Genomic DNA, 26409 nt, shown 5'->3' on the forward strand with positions numbered 1-26409 from the left:
TTAATCTGTGGTGCTTTTTACAATGTACATATCTCCAAGATTGCCTCTGGGACTGACTTGAAATTCCTCCATCCATCCAACCATTAATACCCTATAGAATAAACTAGGAACTGTTTGGAAATGTAACAGCAACTAAAACATCTTTAAATTCAACACAGAAGTTTGTCAAGACAAACTTTTCTTGTTAGAACTGAAATCATTGTGGTAAAAAATAACTATAGACTGTTTACAATGTCTCGGCTGTAACCGCAAAATAAAACTGGAGAAATATCATTTCATTTCTTTGTATACCCATCTAAGGTTGAGAAAACAAAGCTGAAAGTTTTCTTCAGTGCTGAAGTTCAGGGCTTATTTATCTTTATATTGTCAATGCTGCTTATACAGACGGTCGTTGGGACACAACTCTGAGAATATTAGACAATTCTTCCCCAATGTGAGGATTTACAGTATAATGAACAGGTTGGCATAAAGCAGCTCTGAATAGAATGCATTAGGATCTGCAGAGTGTAAAATATAGCTGGATACAGCTGCAATAAGACACACAAATGAATTCTCTGATAAAGGAAAAAATTCACCAGAAAGCATGAATCATACTTCTTCACTTTATTAAAGTATCACACCTTCCACTGAACCAGGGCACACAAGGACAAAACATTAAGACGCACAAAAAAGTTGCCACAATAAAAATGACAGCAAATCAAACAGATCAGGTCAACAAAAAAGAAAAAAGAAAAAAAAAACAGTCTCTCCATCATGGAGGTTGAAACGGGTCATTTAAAGTGCTTGAATTCACTCTTCTGTTAGTACACATCTTTTCTCTCCACACAAACAGGTTGGCAGCTGTTATTTTCATGAAGCTATAATGGAGCAGTGGGAGCTTTCTGACAATGCCTCATACAATGGGGTCACAAAAAGTGAAAAATCATAACAAGACATGAAGTCTGTGGAAATATATAGTTCTTTTTTTTAAAGGATGGCAAGTGCCCTTTTTCTTTAAATACTTTCATGCTAGTATAGGTAAAATGAACCCAGTTAAAAGCAAACACGCACATGGGCAGCAAGTCATAAATGTATTTTATACCAGGTCTTTGTACGAGTGCATTTATTAAAGTTATCTGGGAAAACTGACAACTAGTGTTTTAATGGCGCTTTTAACTTGTTTTTGATGAAGGGTTTTCACACTGCGGCACCGCACCAGTTATTTGTTAATGGCATCTTTGTTTCTGCAGATATTCTTAAGAGCTTTTTAACAGCATGAACAGAATTTTCAACATTTTTTCTTTATTCAGTGAATGTTTATGTGATCCAAATCATGCTGTTTAACTTTTAGTCAGATAGGGTTTTTTTTCATACTATCATCGCTTGGACAAAGACATTTTGTAAAAATGAAGGATAATAACTTTCAAATACATTTTTTTTATTCCAATTGAACCATGCCTTTAGGGACGCTACTTTTTATTTAATTTATTTATTTTTTTACATTTTTCTTTATTAATAGACTAATGAAAGAGAAGATGCTCCTGGCTGTAAACGGGCACCTCATTGACACCAGCGATTCACCTCTGCCCATGACGGACAGAATCAATGTACTTCTGTGACTTTAAATTAGCAAGTCTACAGTGGGACCTCTCCTCCTGCACACGTACACCGCCACAATGAGAGACAGAAAGTGAGAGAGAAACACAAACAAAGTGTCTCCAGAGCATTACAAAACAAGCCCTCCATTGATTTTCTGCTTAGTATAACCACAGAGCTGGGAGAGAGTGAACGACAAACACACACACAAACACACAAATATCCTTCTTCTATTGATTTTCTTTAGTTGGTTTTAAACATGGCTGCCCATCTCTGCTTAAGGTGTGTCTAGAAGTATGTGGCCCACGTGAGATTGCGGTGTAAAACCCCAAACACCTCATGTGATGAGAAGATGGCAGTTAATCATTTTCATTTCAGACTGAAGATCTGTGGGGAAGCTATAAGGTGAAGTTCTTGTATATACTGATAAGTACATACACTCGGATACATATACTGTATATTGCACATAAGCACTGAGGAGGACTTAAAGGAGGATCTGAAATCATAGTATGGAAAATGTATGTGCTTCCATGCAGTTGATCTTGTTGTATATTTGTGTATTAGTGTGTACTGTATTATGTATCAAGGCATGCCAAAAGCACAAAAACTCGAATTTGACCAACATTTGGAGTTATGAAAAACTGCAAAAAATGCTTTTCTTACTTGGATTTTTGTCTTGTTTCTAGTTTAAATATCTAAAAATTCTTAAATTAGGACGAATTGTCTAGACAAGCAAAACATAATGTCTTGTTTTAAGAAATAATGTGCCAAAATGAATTTGAATTTATTTGAATTTATTTTATTTAACAGGGACAATGCTCATTAATCAACAGTAAAACTGTAAATAAGCCAGAGTTAGCCACAAGGGCTAATTTTCATCTGTTGCCCCCTGCCAGATTTTAAAAGGCAACCTAAAATTAAAAAAACACGTCATTACACATACAAAAACAGTAAAAATGAAGTGAGTTTAACAAGCAAAAAAAAATCTGCCAATGGGGTATGCAAAATAATCTTATGTCAAAAGGAAAAACTAAATTATTTTGCTTACCCCGTTGGCAGATTATTTTACTTCTTAAGGGGAAAACTCGCATGATTTTGGCATATTATTCCTCAAAACAATACATTAGATTTTGCTTACCTAAAAAAATGCTTCTTGAATTAAGAATCTTTAGTTATTTATTTGGTCTTGAAACAAGACATTTTTTGCAGCGCTCACTAAGGGGAAAATCATCCTGAATATCCAAGAAAACATCTGCTGTGGCCAATATGGACATCAAAAGCAACTTGCACTGGACAAACAGTCCAATGCATCTATCTTCAGAAATTTAACTAAAAATTTTACTTCATGGATTTAATAATTCATGTCTCGCAGAGCCAAAAACAAGTTAGTGCAACAACATTTCCAAAAACTAAGAACTTCATCAAGTGTGTGTACTGCTTGCACATTTAAAGTTTCTCAGCAAGACTGTTTCTCTGCCAAAGACAAGGCAAACAAGTTCCTGCAGAACTGAAACAGACCAAACAGCTTAATAAAGGCAACTGTAAACATCTTTATAGCGTATAAATAATTTAAAAGCATCATAACAGTTCTATACGCGACTAATGAGAGGTGAAAAAGCAAGTTAAAACTCTGAGCATGCCATAATTTATAATCCAAAAAAAGAACCTCGTTGATACAGGAGGCATGAGCCTTAAATGGAAATCTGCTGATCGCGACTGAAACAAGGTGAAAATAAAGGAAGCACAGACAGCAGAATGTGTACTCTCCTGCCAAAGCACTATGTCTGTAGGTCATAGAGACTTGTTGCACTGACAAACAAGATGCACGAATGAGGGAAAAAAACAATACCCGAGAGCCTGGTTTATGTGGTGAACTCAGACGTGGATGTGAAATGAAGCATGAACTAATACACAAACACACCAAATAACAGCAGAATGACAGCTTTTCCTGTGAAAATTGAAGAGGAGACTTGAGTCATGTGATGTACTGACTCACTCCATCCTTAAGACAGGCTCTAGGAGACTGCCTAGACAATAATATGTGTTTTGCAGTAAAACCTCAGGAGGTCGCTGATGTAAATGTCAGATTCACCCACTAAATGAGTGGGCGTCCAGAGGGCACGGCGCATGGGAAAACATCCAGACAATGAGGGTCTCAAATAAGCTCCACAGGCAGTCAATGGCACTGCACACACTTGTTGTCTTTGACGTTTGTTTAGCATCAATAAAACAAAGACTAATCTGCTGCTTTTCATTGCCCGTTTTCCAGCCTGAACTTCTGTCCATCATTTGTCAATTTATAAGGGTGAATATGGAAGATGAGTGGTGAAGTGGAATGAAGATCAATGACTTTTAGGTGCAATGTTTCTGTGCAACAGTAGCACTGATTGTGAGACTTTTTGTTGCATAGTTAGAAGCAAAACTTTAGCTGCTTTAGCTTAAAATGTTGTCTAGCCACAAAAAACACCATCTAGTGCAAGCCGCATGTGTAATCATGCGTTTAGGGAGGTAGCCTTATCAGTGTCTATGGCTGCAGCTGACACTCAGTGGATCTTTGGCTTTGGGAGTCTTGTGGAGATACCAAGCGATACTGAAGCATTGTGTTCTGGGTTAGCTTCTCTCCTGATTACTACTGGCCAAGCCTGGGAGGGCTGGCCATGCAGTATGATGTGGTTCTCAGCACTGAAGCATGGCAAACCTCTGGACGGAGGAGGAGGAAGCTGCTCCTGCTGCTGCTGGGCCTTGTAGTTCACTGAGAGTCTAGATTTTGGATTTGACCCACTACAGCCCCCTACAGGCAGAGCAGAGAGTGTTACCCGTCTGTGTAGACGTGGAGGCTGCAGGACACGAGGGCTGAAGAGGGACAGGGGGTGAGGTGTTTGCAGCAGTTTGTTTTGATGGCTTTCTGGGGTCGGTCTCGCAATCTGTTCTCCAGCCCCCGGTGACTCACTCTCATTGATGTCTTGTATGCGAAGGTGGGTGCTAAGCAACCGACTCATCTCCTCTGGGTCAGGTAAAGATTTCGACTCTACACGAGGGTCTCTAGCAGGAGGCAGAAGTGGATGGGCACAGGGGGATGGAGGACAGGGCATGGGTGGCTGTTCACCTCCGGTGCAGGCATTACTGCGGCCCCCGATTGGGACTGTTCTTGCTAGTTTTCCCTGGATGAGGGGCTCGTTGGGGATGCGACTGATGGGCTGAAGTATTTGAGGCTGTGGAAGATGAAACAGAAGATTAATTACACAATAAAAAATAGTGGAATCAATGATCTGCGATCAGGGGATCAGCATTTTGAACTGAATTCTCTATTTACAAAAAGTATTAGCTTTCGAAGTATGCATCTCATTATGTCAGAGAATGAGAAAAACACTGAAGAGTAATGGTCTCAAACTCAATTCCTGGATGGCTACAGCTCTGCATAGTTTATCTCCAACCACCTCCAACTCTCACCTGCTTAATAGTTTCTATTATTCTTAAACAACTTGATTATTTGGATCAGCTGTATTTGATTAGGGTTGGAGCAAAACCGTGCAGAGCTGCGGCCCTCTAGTAATCAAGTTAGAGACCCATGCTAAAGTTGACCAATTTATGTTGGAATTTTCCAAACTGAAAATTTAAATCAAATACAGTATTAAAAGCAGCATTACTGAGAGCAGTCTTTGTTCACTATAGTTCAGTTCAGAGCAAACTGCTAAAATGCGAATGCAAGTATCAATGTTCACACTTCAGTCAAAACTAAACCACTTAAACCAAGACACAATTCAGAAATGTATTGAGAACTTTACAAATTTTGTATCTATTTAATGCATTTTAAACACAATAAATCAGAAAATGAACTAAAATCCAAAGGGTTTTTTGTACATTACATAGACCGTTCTTAAAAACCACCTAAAGAAAAGCGAGTTGTTTAAATTAGATTGTTACTTCGTAATGAATTAATAAATATATTTTGGATTCCAAGGTGACAGATCACTTCATTTCCTATAATGCATTACTTTTGCTAAATTTGCTAAAAAGCTTTGGTGAGCCTTTGGTCAAACCTTCCCCTGAACATTTCTAAAACTAAGGAGATTATTGATTTTAGAGTGAGAACACAAAGCAAAACTCATCCCACATTAATTAATGTGGAGCAAATTCGGTTAATAACAAATTATAAATATTTGGGTGTGATGTTGGACAGTAAACTGATGTGAGATGTATGGACTGACTGTGTAAGGAAAAAACTTCAACAGAGAATGCACTTCTTAAAAAAACTATAGATTTTTAATGTTGACAACATATTGTTGATCATGCTTTTTCGTGCTTTAAATTAAAAGTATTGCAACATTTTGTGTGATCTGTTGGTATGGAGGTCCAGAAGAGGTCACTGCGCAAGGTGGTAACAACAGCCAATAAGTTGTTGGGAATCAAACTAACGAGCATTGGTAGTATATACAAAGAAAGAGTAATAAATAAGGCTATCATTATTGTCAATAATGGGAGATATCCTTTATCAAACACCTTCCAATTATTACCATCAGGTCATCGATATTGTGTTCCCAGGTGTGTAAGAAACTGTAAAAATATATGTATAATTTATACCACAAGCAATTAAGTTTTTAAATTCCCCCTCCCTCAGGAGCAGTTGATGACTAGTAGACTGGATATGTATTTAAAGTAGAGGTACCAAGCTTTTAAATGATTTATTTATACATATGCCAAATGTGAAATGTCAGATGTCTCTGTGATTGTATGCTGCAAATGAAATTTCCCTATGGGCACAAATAAAGTTAACTAACAGTTCAGAAATGCATTGAGTTTGAAGAAACCCTGAATTTGAAGTTAGATTGTTTTTATACCCGTTTAATGAATTTTAAACACAATGAACTAGAAAATGAACTAAAATCCAAAGTTTTTTTTTTTTTGTAAATTACAGTTTTTAAAAAGCACCTATAGAAAAGTGAGTTGTTTATATTAGATTTTGATACTTCAAAATAAATTAATAAATAAATTTTTTATCCCAAGGAGACAGATCACTTAATTTCCTATAACTTATTACTTTTTCTAAATTACTTAAAATAATACCACAGAGCACCCTTTTTCAGCATCCTTGGTACTGACATTTTTTTTAAAAGTCTCATTTAATACATTTTAAGGCAGAAACCAACCAACCATCTATAAGGTAAATCACAACATAAACTTTGGTTTAAAAACAAAAATATCTGAATAAACAATAAATCGACAAAAAGAACATTGGTACTTCTCGCACTGCCAATTACATAATCACAGGCAGAAATATAAAACTACCATCTAAACCACAGTTCAAATCCAGTTCCTGGAGGGCCACAGCTCTGCACAATTTGGTTTAAACCCTAATTGACCACACCTGATCAAATTAACTTCAGGCTTGTTTGAAACCTACAAGTAAGTGCAGGGTTGAAACTAAACTGTGCAGAGATGTGGCTCTCCGGCAACTGAATTTGACACCTGTGATCTAAAACTATTGAAACATCATGAAGTTTACCATGAGACTTAATCAATTTTTAATGTCAACTGTCATCAATAAAAGTTTTTAAACTCATCTTACTGCAATTTAAAATTTAATTTCTTGTGGAGTACAGCCAAATCGTATTCACAGATATGAATGAAAAGCGAAAATTCTGAATTTTGCATGAGCCTGTTTGTTTTTTCTAAATAAAAGCAATGACAAGTAATATTGCTGCTCTGTAAACACTGCCAACGTGTTTTGAGTTATATGTGGTCAGTGAGCTGTTCAGTTCCGCACAGAGTGTGACTGTAATAGGGTGGTTTCGAATGAATGAGCATGTATAGAGGTAAGTTTCAGGGAACACAACTGTGCACCAGGACACAGGCACAAGTCCTGCTTTCATTCTCATTTGCTCATTTCTTTCTCTCAAATGCTGTTTCTCTAGAAAAGCCCAGTTGTACTAAAACCACAGCACCCCCTACTGGCCAGCTGTGGTTTTATTACAGCATGTCACATTTCTATTCAGCCAGAGATCATTTGTAAGGTGTGTATTATCTCCAGATACCATCACAAAACAATTTTATCACATGCCCGACCACACAGGGATGAGAAAATGCCAGAATGAGAGAGATGTAAGCATTACAATTTGAAACACCACTGGAGAGAGCCGAAAAAACAACAGCTGAAAAACAACACCATGCTCATTTCTCAGAATAGTGAATATGACTGCACAGCGGGTGCAAGGGAGTAAGAGTGTGAGCGGGGCTTGGTGCATGAGTGCAATAGTGTTTGTCAGCAAATTTACTAGCGTGAGACAGTCAGACAGTCACATCCTCTGAATGACGTCACAAAATCTCTGGGGTGCAGAGACGGATGCGGACACCTGCAGATAACACATCCATAATGCATTCACCTCTGGCTCTTAGTAAAAACAGATGAGTCTCATGAACTGTAACCTTATAAAGCCTGTGAAGACATATACAGCTCCATGCACACTGACAGTAACTGGAGTTCATCACTCCAAGTTCTTGTAATCTTTGACATTATTTTTCATGCCAACTTTGAGTTTAATTATGTTGACAATTTGCATAACATCTCAACCTTTCTGGACAAGGCCAAATTGCAGCTTTGTCATCAGAAATATCAAAGTTGCATTAAAAATCTAGAATCACTTTCAGTGTTAATGAGAACATGTTTTAGGAGTTATTAAAGGAATAAAATTGGCATAAATCAGCTGTTTCCACCAATAATTAGTGTCAAAGTTTTACATCTAAAAAGACGGACCATTGCTCAAAAATGCAGCTTGTAATGCAGCGTGTAAAGTATATATTAAACCAGTGTTTCTCAACTGGTGGGTCACAACCCAAAAGTGGGTTGCGGGAACATTTTCAGTGGGTCGCAGAGTGTGTGGTCAAAAAAACAACAAATGTTTAATTTTTTACTTATTTTGCTTACATAAGACTTTTATTTTGAAATGCGCGAGCGTCAACTGTACCGTTTGACATGTGAAATTTCATTTAAGTATAGCAACAAATATGTCGAAACACAAGTACGACCCCGAATATGTAAAGTTTGGATTTACATATATTGGTGACAAAAAAGGCTTAAAACCTCAGTGTGTCATATGCAGTGATGTGCTCTCACAAAAGCACTTTTAGAAATCAAACATTTGTCGTTTTTACTTTGTAATATTTCTATAATTTGAGACATTTTGTTAAATGACAATAATAAAATATTGTTTATATTTGCAAGTCTTTGTGATTTTCTTATGATTTATCTGTCACTACTTGTTTATGTTAACAAATAAATACAAATTAATTATAATTCCTAAAATTACATTAGTTCCTAAAAATTTGGGTCGCGGGTTGATGACCATGTAAAAATGTGGGTCCCATGGCCAAACTAGTTGAGAACCCCTGTATTAAACAGTACATTAGAATCTTACTTCCTAATACTGTTCCTGCAATGATGTAAGAGTAAAAAGTCCCCCAAGTCACAGAGATTTTATATGCTTAAGGTAATGCATATTAAGGGCCATGAAATACTAAACTGCATTTTTTAACAGACAATTTTAGCACCCATTAATTTTAATTATAGGAGAAAGCTGGCTAATTTTTTTGTATTATTTTCTGTCTTCTGGGTTTAAATATATTTAATTTAACTTTTTAAATCTATCTACTGACTTCAAAGGTTATGTGGAGGCAAATACCCACAGTAATCGGTATAGAATAAATGTTCATTGTGGTCTGTGCAATAAATTATCTGTGTGCATTTTGTGGGAAGCTTCGATGCTTCAACTCAGCAAGTGGCAAATAAAACTATCTAAAGACAGTGTGTGTTAAGTGTACTCCTCTCCTCCCTCCACATCACAGCTTAACCATGCCAACTTGGGCAGCATTTTTTTTTTTAAACTGGCGAAAAATAACAGGTTTTAAAGCAGGTTTTAGGTACAATATGTATAACCTTAATCGTGGTAAAATTACTCTAATGAACAGCCTCACAGCCTTATTAAATGGCAGCAACGGCATTGTGATAAATGACACCAAAGTTCAATAAACAATCTGCACACGATAAACAATTCTACTGCCAAGTAATACAGTTCATTATGCTGACTCCAGGCAGTTTGGGGGTTGCCAAGCAACATAGAAGAATTTAATACAAAATTCATCACAGGTGTGTTTATATGGGCTTCTAATTAGAATTCAGGGCTGGAAAAAAGTGTTTTATGATACAACATTGGGAACAAAAAAATCAAAACAATACAAACATGCAGAAGAGCAAATAACAGCAAATAGACAGTAAAATGAAAAACAAAGATCTCAAATTGACTACATGCTGAGCCTTTGTGGAATAATTCAAAATCTTTGTGAGGTCTAAATGGCATAAAGGGATTTCTGTATGAGTACCTGACAGCCTTGCATTAGAATGAGACCAGAGGTTACAGATTGAGTGTTTAAAAAAAACGAGGCTTAACATTAAGAAAACTGCGGGACTGTGTTTCACCTTCAAAGTAGAGGACACTTTAAGTAACTATGCTAATACTACTGGATAATTTACACGTGTTTGTATGATTTGCATTTAAATTTGTCTGCATAAGGTATCAGTGCCATTACAGATGACAATGTGACAACATTGCAAGATGCTTGAAATACTAACATAAATCAGCATACTTTTATTTCTAAAACAGAACATGAATTCAAAGCTTTTGATGTTGTTGCAGAATAGTTGCGTAGTACCCTGCTATTATTGCAAGTTAAAAAACTTAACTAATTACCTTAACTTTTTTTCTTGTAAAAAAGTTCCATGTAAAATTAATAATTTTTTGATAGTAGCATAAAAGAAAATCTGAAACCTCTGCCCTAAAGGCTTAAAACAATAATAAGCTCTAAACAGAATCCATATTAGAATCAAAAGACTATAATAAATCATTAATTCTTTGCACTTTTTTGCATTTCTGTGAGAATAATGCTGTACGAAGTCAAGCTTTCCTATAGTTGCATTATAGTTGCGTAATTGTAGGGGTATATTGAATCACAACGCTCAAGGTTCATATCATATTACAGTTTTTTCCATCAGTGATCTTTTTTTGCATCAGTGGGGTGAAAAAAGTGGTCTTTTCTCATCAAGCCTCTCACATAGAACTAACAAATGACTAACAATGCACATTTCAAACATCAAAGATAAGTAAACAGTCAGCTATACAGTATAGAATACTGTAGGAACAAATAAACTAATTAGCAATAGCAGCAATAATTAAAACTGTAGTAGTATTCAGAGAAATGTAAAATAATACCACATAGTCTACACTGTATATTATTATATTACTGTAAATACAGACTTATCCTTGTTAATGTCAAAAAAGTAATGTATGTCAGATAAACAGCACAGTGTTATTTCATGTATTCGTGGTGGAGTTTATTCAAGCCTTTCTGATATGATGCGTCTCACACAAATGCTGTTTGCAGTACACACACAGACCATGTTAGTGTTTACTGAAACCATACGGCCTGGTGATTACAGCGGTTAAGAATTACATAGTAATTTTACTATCTTTATTACAAACATGTTCTGTTAAAAAAAAAATGTTAAACTTATAAAATGTAAAAAAAAAAAAATTTGTACAACTATTTTAATCCCAGTTTAAAATAGCTCTTTATATATATTATATAAACATTAAACCTGTCAATCAACACGGTTGGGGGAAAACCGTACTCCAACAGTGTCATGTTGCGGTGGGCCTTAAAATCACTGGGATTTAGGTCCTATTTTAATGTCAGGAGATTTTAAAAGAGACTTGTTATGATTATATCACTCCAATCACTTTATATCACTCCAAACAGAGATACACTATACCTAGACAGTTATGTCCAAACAGCTTACAAAAGTTGATTTTCATCATTGGTGCCATTTAAAAGTTAATGCATAAACACAATATAAACATACAAATGGGTTATTTAACCCTTCAAACGTTTACATCCACTGTAAACGTTTGAAAATATCTTATCTTTACTGGCCTCTACAAGCCCAAAAAAACTTATTAAACCAAATATATTTCTTTATTCAAGCTGCTTTCTGCAAACAGAAGCACAGTTCTCTTTGATAGTTGTTTGGTTTAAAAGTGCTTGTAATTTTTGTAATAATGAAATATGAATCAAAGATCATGGACCAACTAATGTATGATCCATTACAAAGCTAATAATTTACAGCTATTATCACAAATTAAAAATAAACATTCTTATTTACTCTTTGAAAAAAACCCTAATTGATATGCAATTTGGTTTCAAGAAAAAAAGATGAAAAAAAAAAACAGGCCCCAAAAAGCATCAAAATTGCAAAGAAAAGCAGGTAGAATCAAGTGCCTCTGAAACTAGATAACATTCAAAAGACAATTGCTAGGTATTACAACAGAAAGAGCTGCAACAAAGTCATGACTTTAATTCAGTCATTCGTCTTATTCTAAAGATGTGGCTGATGAAATGTGGCCATTCTGATAATAGAGGGGTTTTTAATATCCTGGGATTGTAGAAATGGAGGTTATAATGTGAATCCCGGAGGCGTTAACAGATCATTTTATTTTAATTGTCCTCTAAAACTGTTCATTGTCTCTCTGCAGTCACAGAACAACAGCACCGTAGGCTAATTCCCTGCTTGCGTGTGTTTGAGATAGTTAAACCTTGGTCCACCTAAGCAGACTGATGACTGTTTGGATAAAGTCTCTGGGAATGGGTGGAGAGAAGCATTGGGTCTCTCAGAAACACCAGTAAACACTGCAGCTCCATCAGTGCAAAGAAAGACTTGACACAAGCACAGCAGTCATAGCCCATGAAGGCAAAGATGAGAAGAAACATTACGATTTATACAGGTGTTTGGGGCATGAAAAAAAAAAAAGTCAAGAAAAAAAATTTACTCTCATGGCAACTGTATTTTTAGGCACTTAAGTGTGGAAAAAATGAATCCATGCTTGAGAAATAAAAAACAGGTGCAAACAAGCATGCATTGGTCATTTATTTCACATGACCATGCACATGCAAAGGTTGAAGCATTTAGTAGAGGTTACTGTACCACGCTGTGTCGCGGAAGTAATGCACAAGATGCTCCACCCCTTTCCAAGGGTATTATGGGATAGGCAGAGTGGGAGAAACAACAGAGCACAAGTTCATCCAATCAGGAAATTGAGAAAGAGAAAGGGAAAATACAGAGAGGAGAACATGGAAAGACGACAGGACAGACAACGTGGTGGATTAATAACAAAAGAGAAGAAAGAAAGCCGAAGACACTGAATAAAGTCTGACATTTGCTTTCTTTGAACACATTCTCATAAATGACCATTGAGCTGCACAGCCAAAGTTTTAGTTTGTTTATATTAAAGAGTCTTCTTTAGCTTGTATCATTCACTTTTTATTTGGATTTTGTTTTAAAATTCCAATTTAGTTATTGCAGAAAAGATTTTATTTTGTAAACAAAATTGTGCAGCATTTGAGAAAAACGAAAGGGCTCTTGTTCACCTTAAATTTTAAATAAAAATTAAATAATTTTGATTAAAAAAATCATGACTAAATCATGAATAGTTAGATTAGTATCGTGAATCGTATCAAATATTGTGTCAGGTGACTTGTTACATCCCTAGATATCAGATACATTACAGCTCATTTTACATTTCAAACTCAAAGATGCTGTCCTTTTAAATCAGTGGCAAAAACAGACTTCTAGACCCATCTAAAGATAACGCACATACAGTAGACATCTTTAAAGTATGCTATTTATAAGTGGACTTGGTGGCTTTTGCAGCAGCTTGTTTGGTCTAACGTGTAATCTTCTAGCTCATTCAAGCGAGATGAGGTAGAACTAAAGCCACCTGTTTGTCCATTGTCGAATATATTCAAAACATTATCTACACTACAACAATTACTTTTGCCAAAGCAAATGTAAAACAGTCAATGAATTTAACTCCAAATATAAAAGAGCTTCTTCTTCAACAGTGAACTCTCTCTCCTTCTCACATACAATCTATTACAGCTGCTTTAGACAACAATTGCTGGCTCTTCAACTGACTGCACTGGTGCACAGCAATGTGTATCCTTGAACAAACACACCTGAAGACAGAGCTTGTAGCACGGCCATCTAAACACACACAGTGTAACGGATGTTGTGGTCTAACCAGTGCAGTGACCCAGTAAGACCTGTGGGAGACACTTCAAAACTGCCCAGCAGGCATCTGCTGACTTTGTCTAACCCTCTTAAACCGCTTCACTTTCATCTGCCTCACACCACATCTCCGCTTTCCTGCTTCGCACATCACTAGTGGAACTATATTATATACAGTATTTATTCTAGAGATACGCCAATCTGGAATGCAGCCAGCATTGGAATCTGCTGTTTCTGCTCTGAAAACATGATCTGCAACCAGACACTTTTATTTGTTTGTTTGTTTCATTTCAGCTGATCTCAGTTTTGTTCTTGCATACAAACCACACTGCAATGATTTATTAGTAGACAGTTTGTTAACTGAGTATTGACAGAGGCCAATGACTCAGATGTAGACATACTGAACTGGCAGCTCCGACGCCACACAGGAATGGCTGAGCAACCATGAACAAATTGCTCTGCATCAATTTGAACAAATATTGATTGGGAGGTTCTACTAAAGTATCCATAAGAGGATCCACTGTTTAGATTATCTCTGAATAATTATGCCATATTAAAGCGTAGCCACTTTGTTAACTGCATTAATCAATAAAACAGTGTTATTCCTGCTGTTCTATAAGTGCCACCTACAGGAAAAGAGTGAATGTGCATTTTTTATTCAGCTTGTCGCTGTTTTTGTTTTGTACAGATTTTATGTAGCAAAATTTAACAAAGTTAAAAAGGAAAATTATGTTTTTACCTTATTTTACTTTACTTTTCAATTATACAGATGTACTATTTTTTATATACGTAAAACATTGCATAAAAAAATAAAATTGATATTGAGTCTGCCATTTTGCTTATAAAAAAATCAGCAATCTGAACAGGCCATGAAAAATGAAGACGGGTGTGTGACTAATATATTCATAAACCTGCAGAGAAGACAGCGAAGGGAACGGAAGGAAACAGCAGAGAGAAAGAGACAGAAAGAAAGCCAAACATTTTGCCAAAGGAACAGGGTCAAGGGTCAGGGGTTAATGACTCACTTTGTCGGCGTTGAGGCATGCTGGCACGAGGTGCAGCCTGGTACTGGCACTGCCAGGGAGAGAGGAGAGGAGAAGGTACAGCCTGCAACACACACACAGAGAAACCGTGACGCACACACGACACCCGCACAGCTGCGCAGAGACACAAACCCCAGTGAATCTAGACAAACACGGTTTAGAAAGACAAACTCTTTCACAAGTAATCTCACAGAGAAACAGCGCACAAACATACACGTTTCCTTTGAGAAGATATCCGTTTCTGAATGTCAGACAAAAAGATCAGCGAGAAGGCAAGTAAAGAGACACAACGCAATGTCAAAATTCCTCACTAATGCATATGGATCTATTAGATAATTTCTTTTACATGTTCACTAGGGAATATTTTTAGATAAGGAAATCACATATATTCTTCACATATATTCTAGTTCTGCCTTTACCTATAAAAATTGATTGCATAATGTTTTTTTTTTTGCCAGATAAAAGCAAGCGTTGACATATAATAGAAACCTGATGCACAGAAGATGAGCACAGCCTATGCTGTAAGTATGTTGATTTTGTGGAGAAAATCTTAATTTCAAGTCTTTTCTTTATAAAGCAAAACCTAGAAAACTCATTCTGTAAATGCAGTCATAATAAAGCTAAAAGCATTCATGTCTTTATTTTTTGCCCTTGTTGTATTGTACTCATCTGTTCAAGTATACATGAAAAAAGCATACAGTAAATGAAAAACTGAAGGATGCTTTGGAGGAACTGCACAACATTAAGGCCAGTTTTATTCCAATTATCATGCACAGACTACCATTTGAAACTTTGAGGTTAGGAAGATATTTTTCTCTGCAAAAATAAATACTTTTTATTCAGCAAAGAGCAATTTAATTCAATTTCTCAAATGCAAAAGAAAAATGAATAACATGAAAAGATCCTATAAAATCTAGCTATGAAAATAAATGCTGCTCTTCTGAACTTTGTGTTCTGAACTTTGTATTCGTGTTCTTGGACAAAGGTGTCTACATTTCCTTTTCCTTTTCAAGGTCCCAAAACTTTTTTTTTTCAAAATGATTCTTTAAGGATTATTTGGCAGTGAAGAATAAAAAAAAGACATTGTAAGAATAACTCATAATTTTAAAAAGATAGTTTTGCTGTTATTTTCACAATAACAATTAATCACAACATTACTCTTTATACTCTTAATTCTACTTTTTCCAAAGAAACAGAAATTTTGTTTAAAAATCCTTAATAACATTTAAACAGGATAGTGTGAACAGATCATGTGGAATATGTTAGTTTTTTTTTACAATGCATTGTGATGGTAATATGAACTATTCAAATAATAAAAATATATATGTTATTAAATTGGCTCATGACATGCATACAGTTTGGTTGTAAATGAAGTACTATTATTATATAATATATATTTTTATTTCTCCCTGCTGAAAAAAAAACTGCTTAATCCAGCCTAGGCTGGTTGGCTGGTTTTAGCTGGTTGACGAGCCTGGTTTTAAATGGGTTTTGGCAAACCAGTCTGGTCTTACTAGTCAAGCTGAAAATGACCAGCTCAAACCAGCTAAACCAGCTTGACCTGCCTGGTTTAAGCTGGACATAGCTGGTTTTGGCTGTGCTCCCAGCCTGGTTAGGTCGGTCAACTGGTTTAAGCTGGTCATCTCTCAGCCTGACCAGCTAAGAACAGGTTTTAAATAGCTGGAGACCAGCCTGAAAATGGCCAAAACCCCTCTAAAACAAGGCTGGTCGACCAGCTAACCAACTTAGGTTGATTTAAGCTCTTTTTTCAGTAAGGATAGTATCAAAGAAGCAGAATAGCATACAACTACTGTAAGTATTAATATAGTTATTAATATAGTAATTAATGAATTAGAAAAAGGTGAATCAAGAATGAGAAATAACTCTGAAAGATAACTGAATTGAATTATGATCTAAGAGAATTTGCACGTCTATTGAACAGTAGTCTGGATGCTGGTGAATATGGAGCTACCATCTCAAAAGGGGTAGGTCTGTGAAGTTGACTATACACAAACACTAAATTAGCTTGATTAAAATAAAATTAAAATGTGGGTTTGACAAGCCATTTTTAACTTTTGTCTTTAAAACTATCTGCATTTTTGGACTGACAAACCCATTCATTGAGACTATTGCGACATTATTTTAATGCACAATTCAATCCTAAACAATCAATTTTAGATTTACCTGCATCTAAACCGAGTGTAGCAGCATGATTCTTCCAGGTTAAATGGATTGTTCTTTGCCAAAATAAGCTGAAAAGTGGACCAGTCCAAACCCTGACTCAGCAAGACTCATTAAATGAGCAAGAGACAGCACATCAAGGAGTATGCACTCCATGTAGTATTCACATTAGTATGCTACTCGCAGATTTCCGCAAAAAAAGCAGTGTCGACAAGAACAACATATATTAGCTGTTTTACAAGACATGATTGCAGTAAACAAAAGATGATATGATATCTTGTACATAATTAATGTACAAGATGTCATTTGCACTAGTAGGATGTCTTCCTGGATCAACAAGCTTTGCTGGTTCCTGATACAGAAACCAGTGACTGCCCGCTAATTTTAGCCTTCCGTTTTGCATTAGGAAATGAGTGTGTCTATGACTGCATGAAAAGAATGTTGTTCCAAGGACAACAAATGAGTCCATCCAGGAATGTCACACTTGGATTAGGCAGAACAAATATTTGAGTGCTTGAGTTATGATTAAACAGACATCCATAGATTAAACATTGCGTTAATATGTTGTACATTGTATGATGCTTGCATAAAGACATTATTAACAACTGTTCACAGATAACTTTAATTAAATTATTCAAAGTTTTATTTTAAAGGTGCCATATAGGTGCACTGATATGTTAGATTGTTCTCTGACATCTACATTGGGTATGTGGCTTAGGCAAGTTTAAAAAAATTATCCAGAAATGTTTTATATGCTCAATTATGAGTCCTCATTTATGAATCACTCCTACAATTTAAAGTTCAGTTTTGACCATATATGGTATGATTGTAAATATTAATGAGCTCTGCTCTGATGCTTAGCAGCTCATCAGTACCTGCTTTCTTATAGACACACACAAACATACAAAGCATTAGCTATGTTTCCATCCAAAAATGCTAATTAAATTTATGCGCAAAACTGGAATATAGCATATAAGACATACCAATAAAGCAGCATTTCCAACACAGGAGTCCAATAGAATAAAATCGTCACTTCCTTACTAACTGGTGCCAAATATCAACAGTAAAAATGAAATTTGCTGCGGTAGGAGAAGCTGCATGAATCTTTTCATTATTTAATAAATGACTTGCACCTCAGAAGACAAATGCAGATGCGCCATGAATGCGTGGTGGTGTTTGAAGGCATGAGACGTGGAGTACAAACGCTCTTGACATATCTGGAGGCAAGTAAGAATATAATAACACTAATACTGAAAGGGTAAATGTTTTTTAGAGTGACCAAAACAACATTTTAGATGTGTTACAATGTGCTCAGCCTGCTGGTTTGTCCACTCACACATTTTTTTCCTCACATGATCTCTTGTGACAAAAATAACATGACTTTTTAATGCGAATACTGGAATTTGTTCAGCAAAATTGTTTCCATCAAAGTTTGTGCACATCTTTTCTTATAGAAAAAAAGTTTATCCTATTCAGTTATGCACATACGTTTTTATGCGCATTGTCAACTTATGAGCATCTTGATATTCAAAAATTAGCATATTCAAATTGTGCATAAAAATCAGTGGATGGAAGCGTAGCTACTGTGTACTCTTAAAATACACACATGCAAAATAATTTTTAAAATGTCAAAAAATATGTTAAAATTGAGTAGATGCATTGTTAAATCTTTTCATCTAAAGTGGTGATGAGGTTTATTTTAGCTATAAGGATTGAGTTAGATATCTTTAAGCCACCAGAGTAATCTATTTTGCTCCTGAGTTGTGCTGTGGATATATATATATACACATACATACATACACGCGCACATATATATATATATATATATATATATATACATATATATATATATATATATATATATATATATATATATATATATATATATATATATATATATATATATATATATATATATATACACGAATATAAAAACAGAAGCAGGAATTTAAGTCAACCTCTGTATAAAAAGATGTTTCCTTTTATTTTATTGCTGCCTTTTCACCCAAGAGAAATCACTGAATGATATGGCATGATGCACAGAATACCACAGAAGAAGGTCATAATGATAAAGAAAATAGTAATCCCTTTATTTTTCAAACATTAACATGCACACAAACTGAACAGCGGTTTGTCCAAGATCCTTGCTAACTTTCATTCTCGTCCTCATTTCCACTTTCAAATTGTCATCCATCTCTTGTTACCTCCCTCACCTCTCTCTCCTCCCTGTAATCTCTCCTGACTCCAGTCTTTCGCCATGTGCCGTTAGCTTTGCTGATTGTGTGCCGGTCTTCAATAAGAACACGTCCCCCTGTGAACATCTCAGGCTGGGGCTGTGAAAGCTAAACCACCGGAGAGGCTGCAGCGCGGCTTCACTTAAATAGGAGATGACAATCATTCTGCACTCTCTAGTAGATGCCCGTTTTCCCCTAGCAGCGGCAAATTGGCCAAATCGGCACCTCGGCAAACGAGGCTCAGCTCAGGGCGTCCCGCGAGACTGCTGGGCTATTTCACCATGAAAAACGAACGCATTGGAGGGAAGGACAGAGGATAGGAAAAGAACAGAAGGAATGTGTTGTCTGATTTGTCAGTCCTGACAACACATTTGCTTCCCCCTTTTGTAAACAACTAGCCACCTATAAAGCACAGAGAGGTTGAGGGGGAAGCATGAAATGAAAACGACATCTCACTAAGGCATACAAAGATACACTTGTGTCACTGGCTTAAAATTTCGGGAGAGTTTTCTGGGTGATGCAGTCATGTAGACATGCATGTTGCTGGACAGATAGTGAGAAATGACTCACAGCAGGGTGATGATGGGGTGGTCGCCACACCGTCTGAGTGGATTTATCATGATGTGTTCTCCTCTCACCTCTGACCCCAGGCTTATGCTGATGACAGTGGCATCTCACTGGCTAAAAAAAGAAAGCAATAAAAAGAAAAACAATTATGACTTTACACTTTCTGAAGACAATAAGAGAGGTTTTAAGACCTTGGCAATTAAAAACTAGTATAGAAGTAGTTTCCCAGGCATTGCTGGAAGAAATTTGACTTCTTTTTGTCTTTTAATGAATATTGACTACACTGATTTTTTATGTTATGACTAAAATCATGTATTAATTTATTGTACATGTGAAAGCAACTACAGTAAAACTAATGCATTATTACTATTATTATTATTTAATCCCCAGTTACAAATAGTAATAAAAAACAAATAAATAATAATAGCAATAATGTCAAGTTTAAATAAACTTTCAGAATTATTTTGTAGTTTACTATTTATTATTTATGCCATTTCTGAATTTTTATGATATACACACAATGGCCACTTTATTAGGTACATATTAGGCTAGTTAATCCAAATTTTTAATCAGCCAATCAATGGCTGCAACTCAATGCATTTAGGCATGTAGACATGGTCAAGATGATCTTCTGCAGTTCAAACAGAGCATCAGAATGGGGAAGAAAGGTGATTTAAGTGACTTTGAACATGGTTGTTGGTGTCAGACATGTTGGTCTGAGTATTTCAGAAACTGCTAATCTACTGAGATTTTTATGCACAACCATCTGTAGAGTTTAAAGAGAATGGTTCGAAAAAGAGAAAATATCTAGTGAGCAGCAGTTCTGTGGGCGCAAATGCCTTGTTGATGCCAGAGGTCAGAGGACAATGGCCAGACTGGTTCCAGCTGAAGGCAATAGTAACTTAAATAGCCAGTTGTTACAACCGAGGTATGCAGAGGAGCATCCCTGAACACACCAATGTCGAACCTTGAAGCGGATGAACTACAGCAGCAGAAGATCCCACTGGGTGCAACTCCAGCCAGCTAAGAACAGGAAACAGAAGTTACAATTCCCAGAGGCTCACCTCTCGTTGCCTGGTCTTAAAAAGTCTCAATTTCTGCTGCGACATTTGGATGATAAGGTCAGAATTTGGCATCAACAACATAAAAGCATGGATCTACCCTGCCTTGTATAAACAATTCAGGCTGGTGATGGTGTAATGTGGGGGATATTTTCTTGGCACACTTTGGGCCAGTTAGTACCAATTGAGCATTGTGTCGACGCCACAGCGTACCTGAGTATTGTTGCTGACCATGTCCATCCCTTTATGACCACAGTGTACCCATTTTCTGATGGCTACTTTCAGCAGGATAACACGTCATGTCATTAAGTGCAAATCATCTCAGACTGGTTTCTTGAACATGACAATGAGTTCACTGTACTCAAATGACCTCAACAGTCACCAGTTCTCAATCCAATAGAGCACCTTTGGGATGTGGTGGAATGGGAGATTTGTATCATGGATGTGCAGCCGGCAAAATCTGCATCAACTGCATGATGCTATCATCTCAATATGGACCAAAATCTCTAAGAAATATTTCCAGTAGCTTGTTGAATCTACAGTATGATACAAAGGATTAAGGCAGTTCTGAAGACAAAAGGGGGTCCCAACCAGGTACTAGTAAGACATACCTAACAAAGTGGCCAGTGAGTGTAAGTTTAATAGAATAGTAATTTTCTAAATCCTTTAAACAGAAAATTCCAAATGGTGGAATAATAATTTCGAAGACATTGTATTGTACAGGAACACCTAACAGCTATGAGAAGGAATTGGTGTAAACATGTGTATGTGTGTGTGTGTGTGTGTACATATACATATATATATATATATATATATATATATATATATATATATATATATATATATACAGACACACACACACAAATAATTAAATTACATTTTTTAAATAATAATACAGAATCACAAATGTGGTTTAAAATTAAGTAAACAAATGAGTAACTAAATGGAACAGAACTATGTATAAAGACATTGGTCATTTAACATTTTTGCACAATAATCCCTTGCACAAGAATGGTCAGGTTGTCTAGTTGAAAATGAGGTTGCTAACAGCACATCTCTTCATCACTGTGCACAATTTGCAATGTCATTGATAGCTCATTAAGTGAGTTAGAGCCAGTTACATTTACTTACCAATGCATTAGTAATATTGAGGGTTGCCTTAAGCACCACTAATACTCTTGTTCTAATGTAAAGAAATATAATTTGCTTTCATCTTTGCTTTGCAATCAGCATAACCCAGAAGATGTGAGTTTATTGGAGCTAATGATATAATTGCTTACTGAAGGTGACAGTAAGTGGGAGTAAAGGTTAAAGTGCACGTGTTGATGATTCACCATTTGCTGTTTTTCCTTTTTGGAACAGGGAGGTTAATGAACAGCATGAGATGTGAATTATTCTGAGAACATCTCATCCTGATTTTGTCTCATATATGCAGACATGGAGTTAGCATGACGTTAGCATCTTAGAGCAGACACTGCAGGCTCTGATTAGCCACTCATGTATTATGCATTTTCAATCAATACAAAATTGTCAAAATGAGCATGAGTGCAAATCTGTCAGGAATGGGCGAAGGCTCACCGATTCCTGATGCTGTTGATGAGTGAGCCGTGTGATGATTTTATCTTTATTTTTCAGCTCTTCCCTGAGACGTGCCACCTCCTTCATCAGCTCCTCCATCTGACAAACACAAAAAGAGTAAATATTAAAAGCTTACACAAATAATATTGCACCATATCGTCTACACATTAATAATACATGTCTACCAAATGGAAAAAGAGGTGCACAGAGCTGTTGACTTCAATTTGTAGGCCAAAACCGAAGACTAATTTACCATGGGTCCCCACAGGAATTACTAATGGCTTTTTAGAAAAGCAGTTTACAATTTATGAGCATAATAAGGTCTGAGGTAAACATTACCAGAGAAATATTAATGTTTTGTTCTACTTCATAAATTACACACAGCTCAAAAGTGAATTCAGAAAATTCTGTGTGCTTTAAAAACACAAGCCGCTGCATTAGGATTCATAAGTAGTTTTAGGTTATGTCTCAAATTACACGTTGTTCATTTAAAAGATAGACTATTTACTCTCCAGTCTAGTGTACAAGTTTTATAAGATTATTTCAGAGCATGATAACCATAATTAAAGCTGAGACCATTGAGTGGATGAAGTGTCCAATAATCCAGTCTGGATGTATTTGAAATAGACCTCCATAGCCTTAAAAATGACACTATTTGAGAGAACAGCCATTTGTTGTGTTGTCCGAATCCAGTTTAAGCTATTAAGTCCATTTATCGAACCACTAATGCCCTTCAATAACAAGTGTTCAAACAAAATTACAACTCATAAACTGGAAATTGTGTAAGACCTACGACTTGCATCAACTGACCACTGCAAATACTGTTAGTAAAATAAACAAATAGGTGTTGATAGTGCTGCCACAAAAATATATAATTTCAGGTCAGAGAAAATGAATAACTCTTAGTAGAATGTCACCATCTTGACATCACAAAGTTGGTAATTATGAGACGGTGTGAACAAAGCTATAGTTTGATAAAGGTTTACAAACACTAAAACGCAAATTTTCATGTCCTAATTTACTCACTTGTTTTCATTTACTGCTTTGAGAGCACTACATATGTGGATTAAGTTTTTCTGATATTTCTAGATCAAGTTCAACTATTTATTAAATCTAAAGATGCAGTATGTATGTTTTTGACTCTTCTGCAGCATAAAAAACACAAAATGATTGGAGATATTAAAGAGACATGCTAAGTGAACAATCTTCAATCCTCATCTGAAAAACAAAGCTAAAGTTAGATATTCTGCTTTGAAAAAGTCAGTTACGTGCTAGAATATCTGTCCGTTTGTTTTGGTCCCTTCAACCCGCCCATTGCCAGTTTATCCAATTATATTTCAGCACCCCGGGGTTGCCTTGGTGGAAAACTGTGTATTAGATTCATTCAATCAGGAAGGCTCTCAAAGTGTGCAGCCGCAAACTCCAACTAAATGGTACAGTTTATAATCGAATTAAGACATAACAACTTTAAGACTATTAAATGTAAATCACACTGTATGTCAGTTCTGAAGTTCAATTTCAAATGGTTCATATATCTTTTAAGATATGAGTTGATCTGCTGCTGTTTTTAGTATGCCAATTAACATCTAGTAAAATGGCATTCAAACTCGCATTATTAGCATTGAACACTAAAAAGCACATGAGGTGTACCTGAGGTGGTCATTGTCATAGTTTTTTGTTGTTCAGCTGCAAAAAATAGAAGCCGTTTTCAAAATATACATTTCAGGTGTTGGTTAGAACAAAAACTCCTTTTAGTATGGAAAATTTTCCTTCTATTGTGTGCCTTTACCTTTATTTAGAATATGATTTAAATCAGCCTTTAGGCTTAACATTCAGGCTCACTCCTGTTGGTGTCATCAATCTGGCAACCTGCGCTTGCGTGTGTTTTGAACCAAACCAAAAACGTAAAACCTTTCAAATGCTGTGTGCACATTTAGTCTTTACGTAACTTCTTCACAACAGGCAATCTTAAAGCACACGACAGTCTCAAAGTTCATATTTTAAGATATGACTGGAACTTATGCCATCACTTATGTCATAATTTATCCTGGAGAATAAACCAGGCAAGTCTCTTCTAGTACAAGCATTTAGCATCTGAAAACCACTTTTTTAAAAACACATTAGACATTCCTAGGGGACCTCATGCCTTGAAAATGCTAATTTCTTCTTTTTAGGACTGAACAGCTCTATTCAGGTGGGTGTTTATGGGATGTTACGGACCTGCTGGGCTCTGCTGTCATCTTCGCTGGAATCCAAACTCTCTGGAGTAATCTCACCATCATCCATCTACATAAAATGACAATTTATTCAGGAGATGAATTGCTCATGTTTACAGTTTCTCTCTTCCTTTTATTCTCTTTCTCTCTTTTTGTTTTCCACCTACACACATACTGAAACTTGCTAAGAGGCTAACAGCTGTGTTTGCATTTGTAAGTGTAAATTTGACTCTTCCGGCTGTATGTGTGTGTGTTTGGTACCTGCAACAGACTCTTGAGTTTAAGCAGCTGTGATTTGACAGAGGAACAGTCTTCTGTCATGTGCTTGAGAGTGAGCTCATCTAGCGCCACTGTGTGACTGTCATGCTGAATTGCAGGATGGAGGGTTCGATGGCCTGTACGACAGGCATCGTAATGAAACCCGGCCAGCCTGAAAAAACAAGTTCAGAGTTCAGACTTAATATAATTTAGCAAAAGAAGCACAACCTCAGCAGACAAGCTCCCATGTCGTGAAAAATCTATTTTCTTGATCTTTGAAATCAAAAGTGATGAAAACAGACTGCAAGCCAAGTCTTTTTTTATTTTACTTCTTTCAAACTTTTTGTTGTCAGCAAGAAGAAACTGACTGACATCTTTATATAGACATCAGTAATGCCCATTTATTATGTAGGAACATGCAGTCATTGTGAAGACACTGACATTGGGTTGAACATATACTAAACTTGTATGTTTATTTTTTAAATACTAAATGCTGATATTACTATTACATACAGTAGTAACATATTTTTCAGTAACATATTTTAGATTAAATATATTTGTATTTGTCAAAGTGATGAGATAAATATTAACAAAGTAATTTTTATCATATTAGACATAGAATTAAAAATGATATACAATTGCAATCAGAATAATTAACCAGCCTGAATTATTAGCCCCCCTATTTATTTTTACACCAATTTTTGTTTAACGGAGAGAAGATTTTTTCAGCACATTTCTAAACATAATAGTTTTAATAACTCATTTCTAATAACTGATTTATTTTATCTTTGCCATGATGACAGTAAATAATATTTTACTAGATATTTTTTAAGACACTTCTCTACAGCTTAAAGTGACATCTAAAGGCTTCCCTAAGTTAATTAAATTAACTAGGCAGGATAGGGTAATTAGGCAAGTAATTGTATAACGATGGTTTGTTCTGTAGACAAATAAATACATTTTTATTTAAATAAATAACTTTTTAGCCAAAATAAAACAAATCAGACTTTCTCCAGACGAAAAAATATTTTCAGACATACTGTGAAAATTTCCTTGCTCTGTTAAACATCATTTGGACAATATTTAAAAAGGAAAACAATTCAAAGTACGTATTAACAATAACAAAACAAAAACAATAACAAAACAAAAACAATATATTTTTTTAATTTAGCATCCTTCTGGTACCCCTCAGTGAATTCACTTGTTTAAGGAAATTATTTGTAAGCACATAAACATCAGTTGAGCCTATGTTTACTTTCCTCACCTGGTACTACAATATTAACAATAATTTAATTACCCCTCTATTTTAAAACGGACAGTTCTAATCATGAATGGTGAATATAGTACTCCCTTTAAACTAAAATAATTATTTTTAAATTGATATGACAAAGCATGTAATTTAAGTATTCAACACATCACTAATTTTTGTGACATTTTTTTCAACATATTTCAGCTAGTGCAGCTGACTTGAAATTTTTACCAGATGCTGATAACAATCAAAGAAATACATATATGAAAACAAATCTAATTAGTTTACAAATTAAGTTATGTGTAATGAATAATAAATATGTAAATACAAAAGAA

The 26409-nt window shown here is 35.6% G+C and overlaps 1 protein-coding gene across 8 annotated transcripts in view; it reads right to left on the reverse strand.

Moving 5' to 3' along the window:
• Positions 1-588: 588 nt before the first annotated feature.
• The window catches only part of ccser2a (coiled-coil serine-rich protein 2a), a 69314-nt gene continuing 43493 nt past the window's right edge, over positions 589-26409 (reverse strand). For 2 of the 8 annotated variants that reach the window (XM_087290599.1, XM_087290597.1), the window contains exons 7-13: positions 24829-24997; positions 24572-24637; positions 22352-22450; positions 19716-19826; positions 14713-14794; positions 12605-12644; positions 589-4787 (exon numbers count right to left, since the gene is read on the reverse strand). In XM_087290599.1, the coding sequence (XP_087146725.1) occupies positions 4727-4787; positions 12605-12644; positions 14713-14794; positions 19716-19826; positions 22352-22450; positions 24572-24637; positions 24829-24997 (628 nt within the window). In that variant the 3' untranslated portion in view covers positions 589-4726. Of the gene's footprint in view, positions 4788-12604; positions 12645-14712; positions 14795-18974; positions 19548-19715; positions 19827-22351; positions 22451-24571; positions 24638-24828; positions 24998-26409 lie in introns of those variants that run through there. The other 6 variants (XM_087290601.1, XM_087290600.1, XM_087290596.1 and 3 more) reach the window with 3 other exon arrangements.

The sequence above is a fragment of the Danio rerio genome, chromosome 17 (assembly GCF_052040795.2).
Source record: "Danio rerio strain M-AB ecotype USA chromosome 17, GRCz13ab, whole genome shotgun sequence".
Lineage (NCBI taxonomy): Eukaryota > Metazoa > Chordata > Actinopteri > Cypriniformes > Danionidae > Danio > Danio rerio.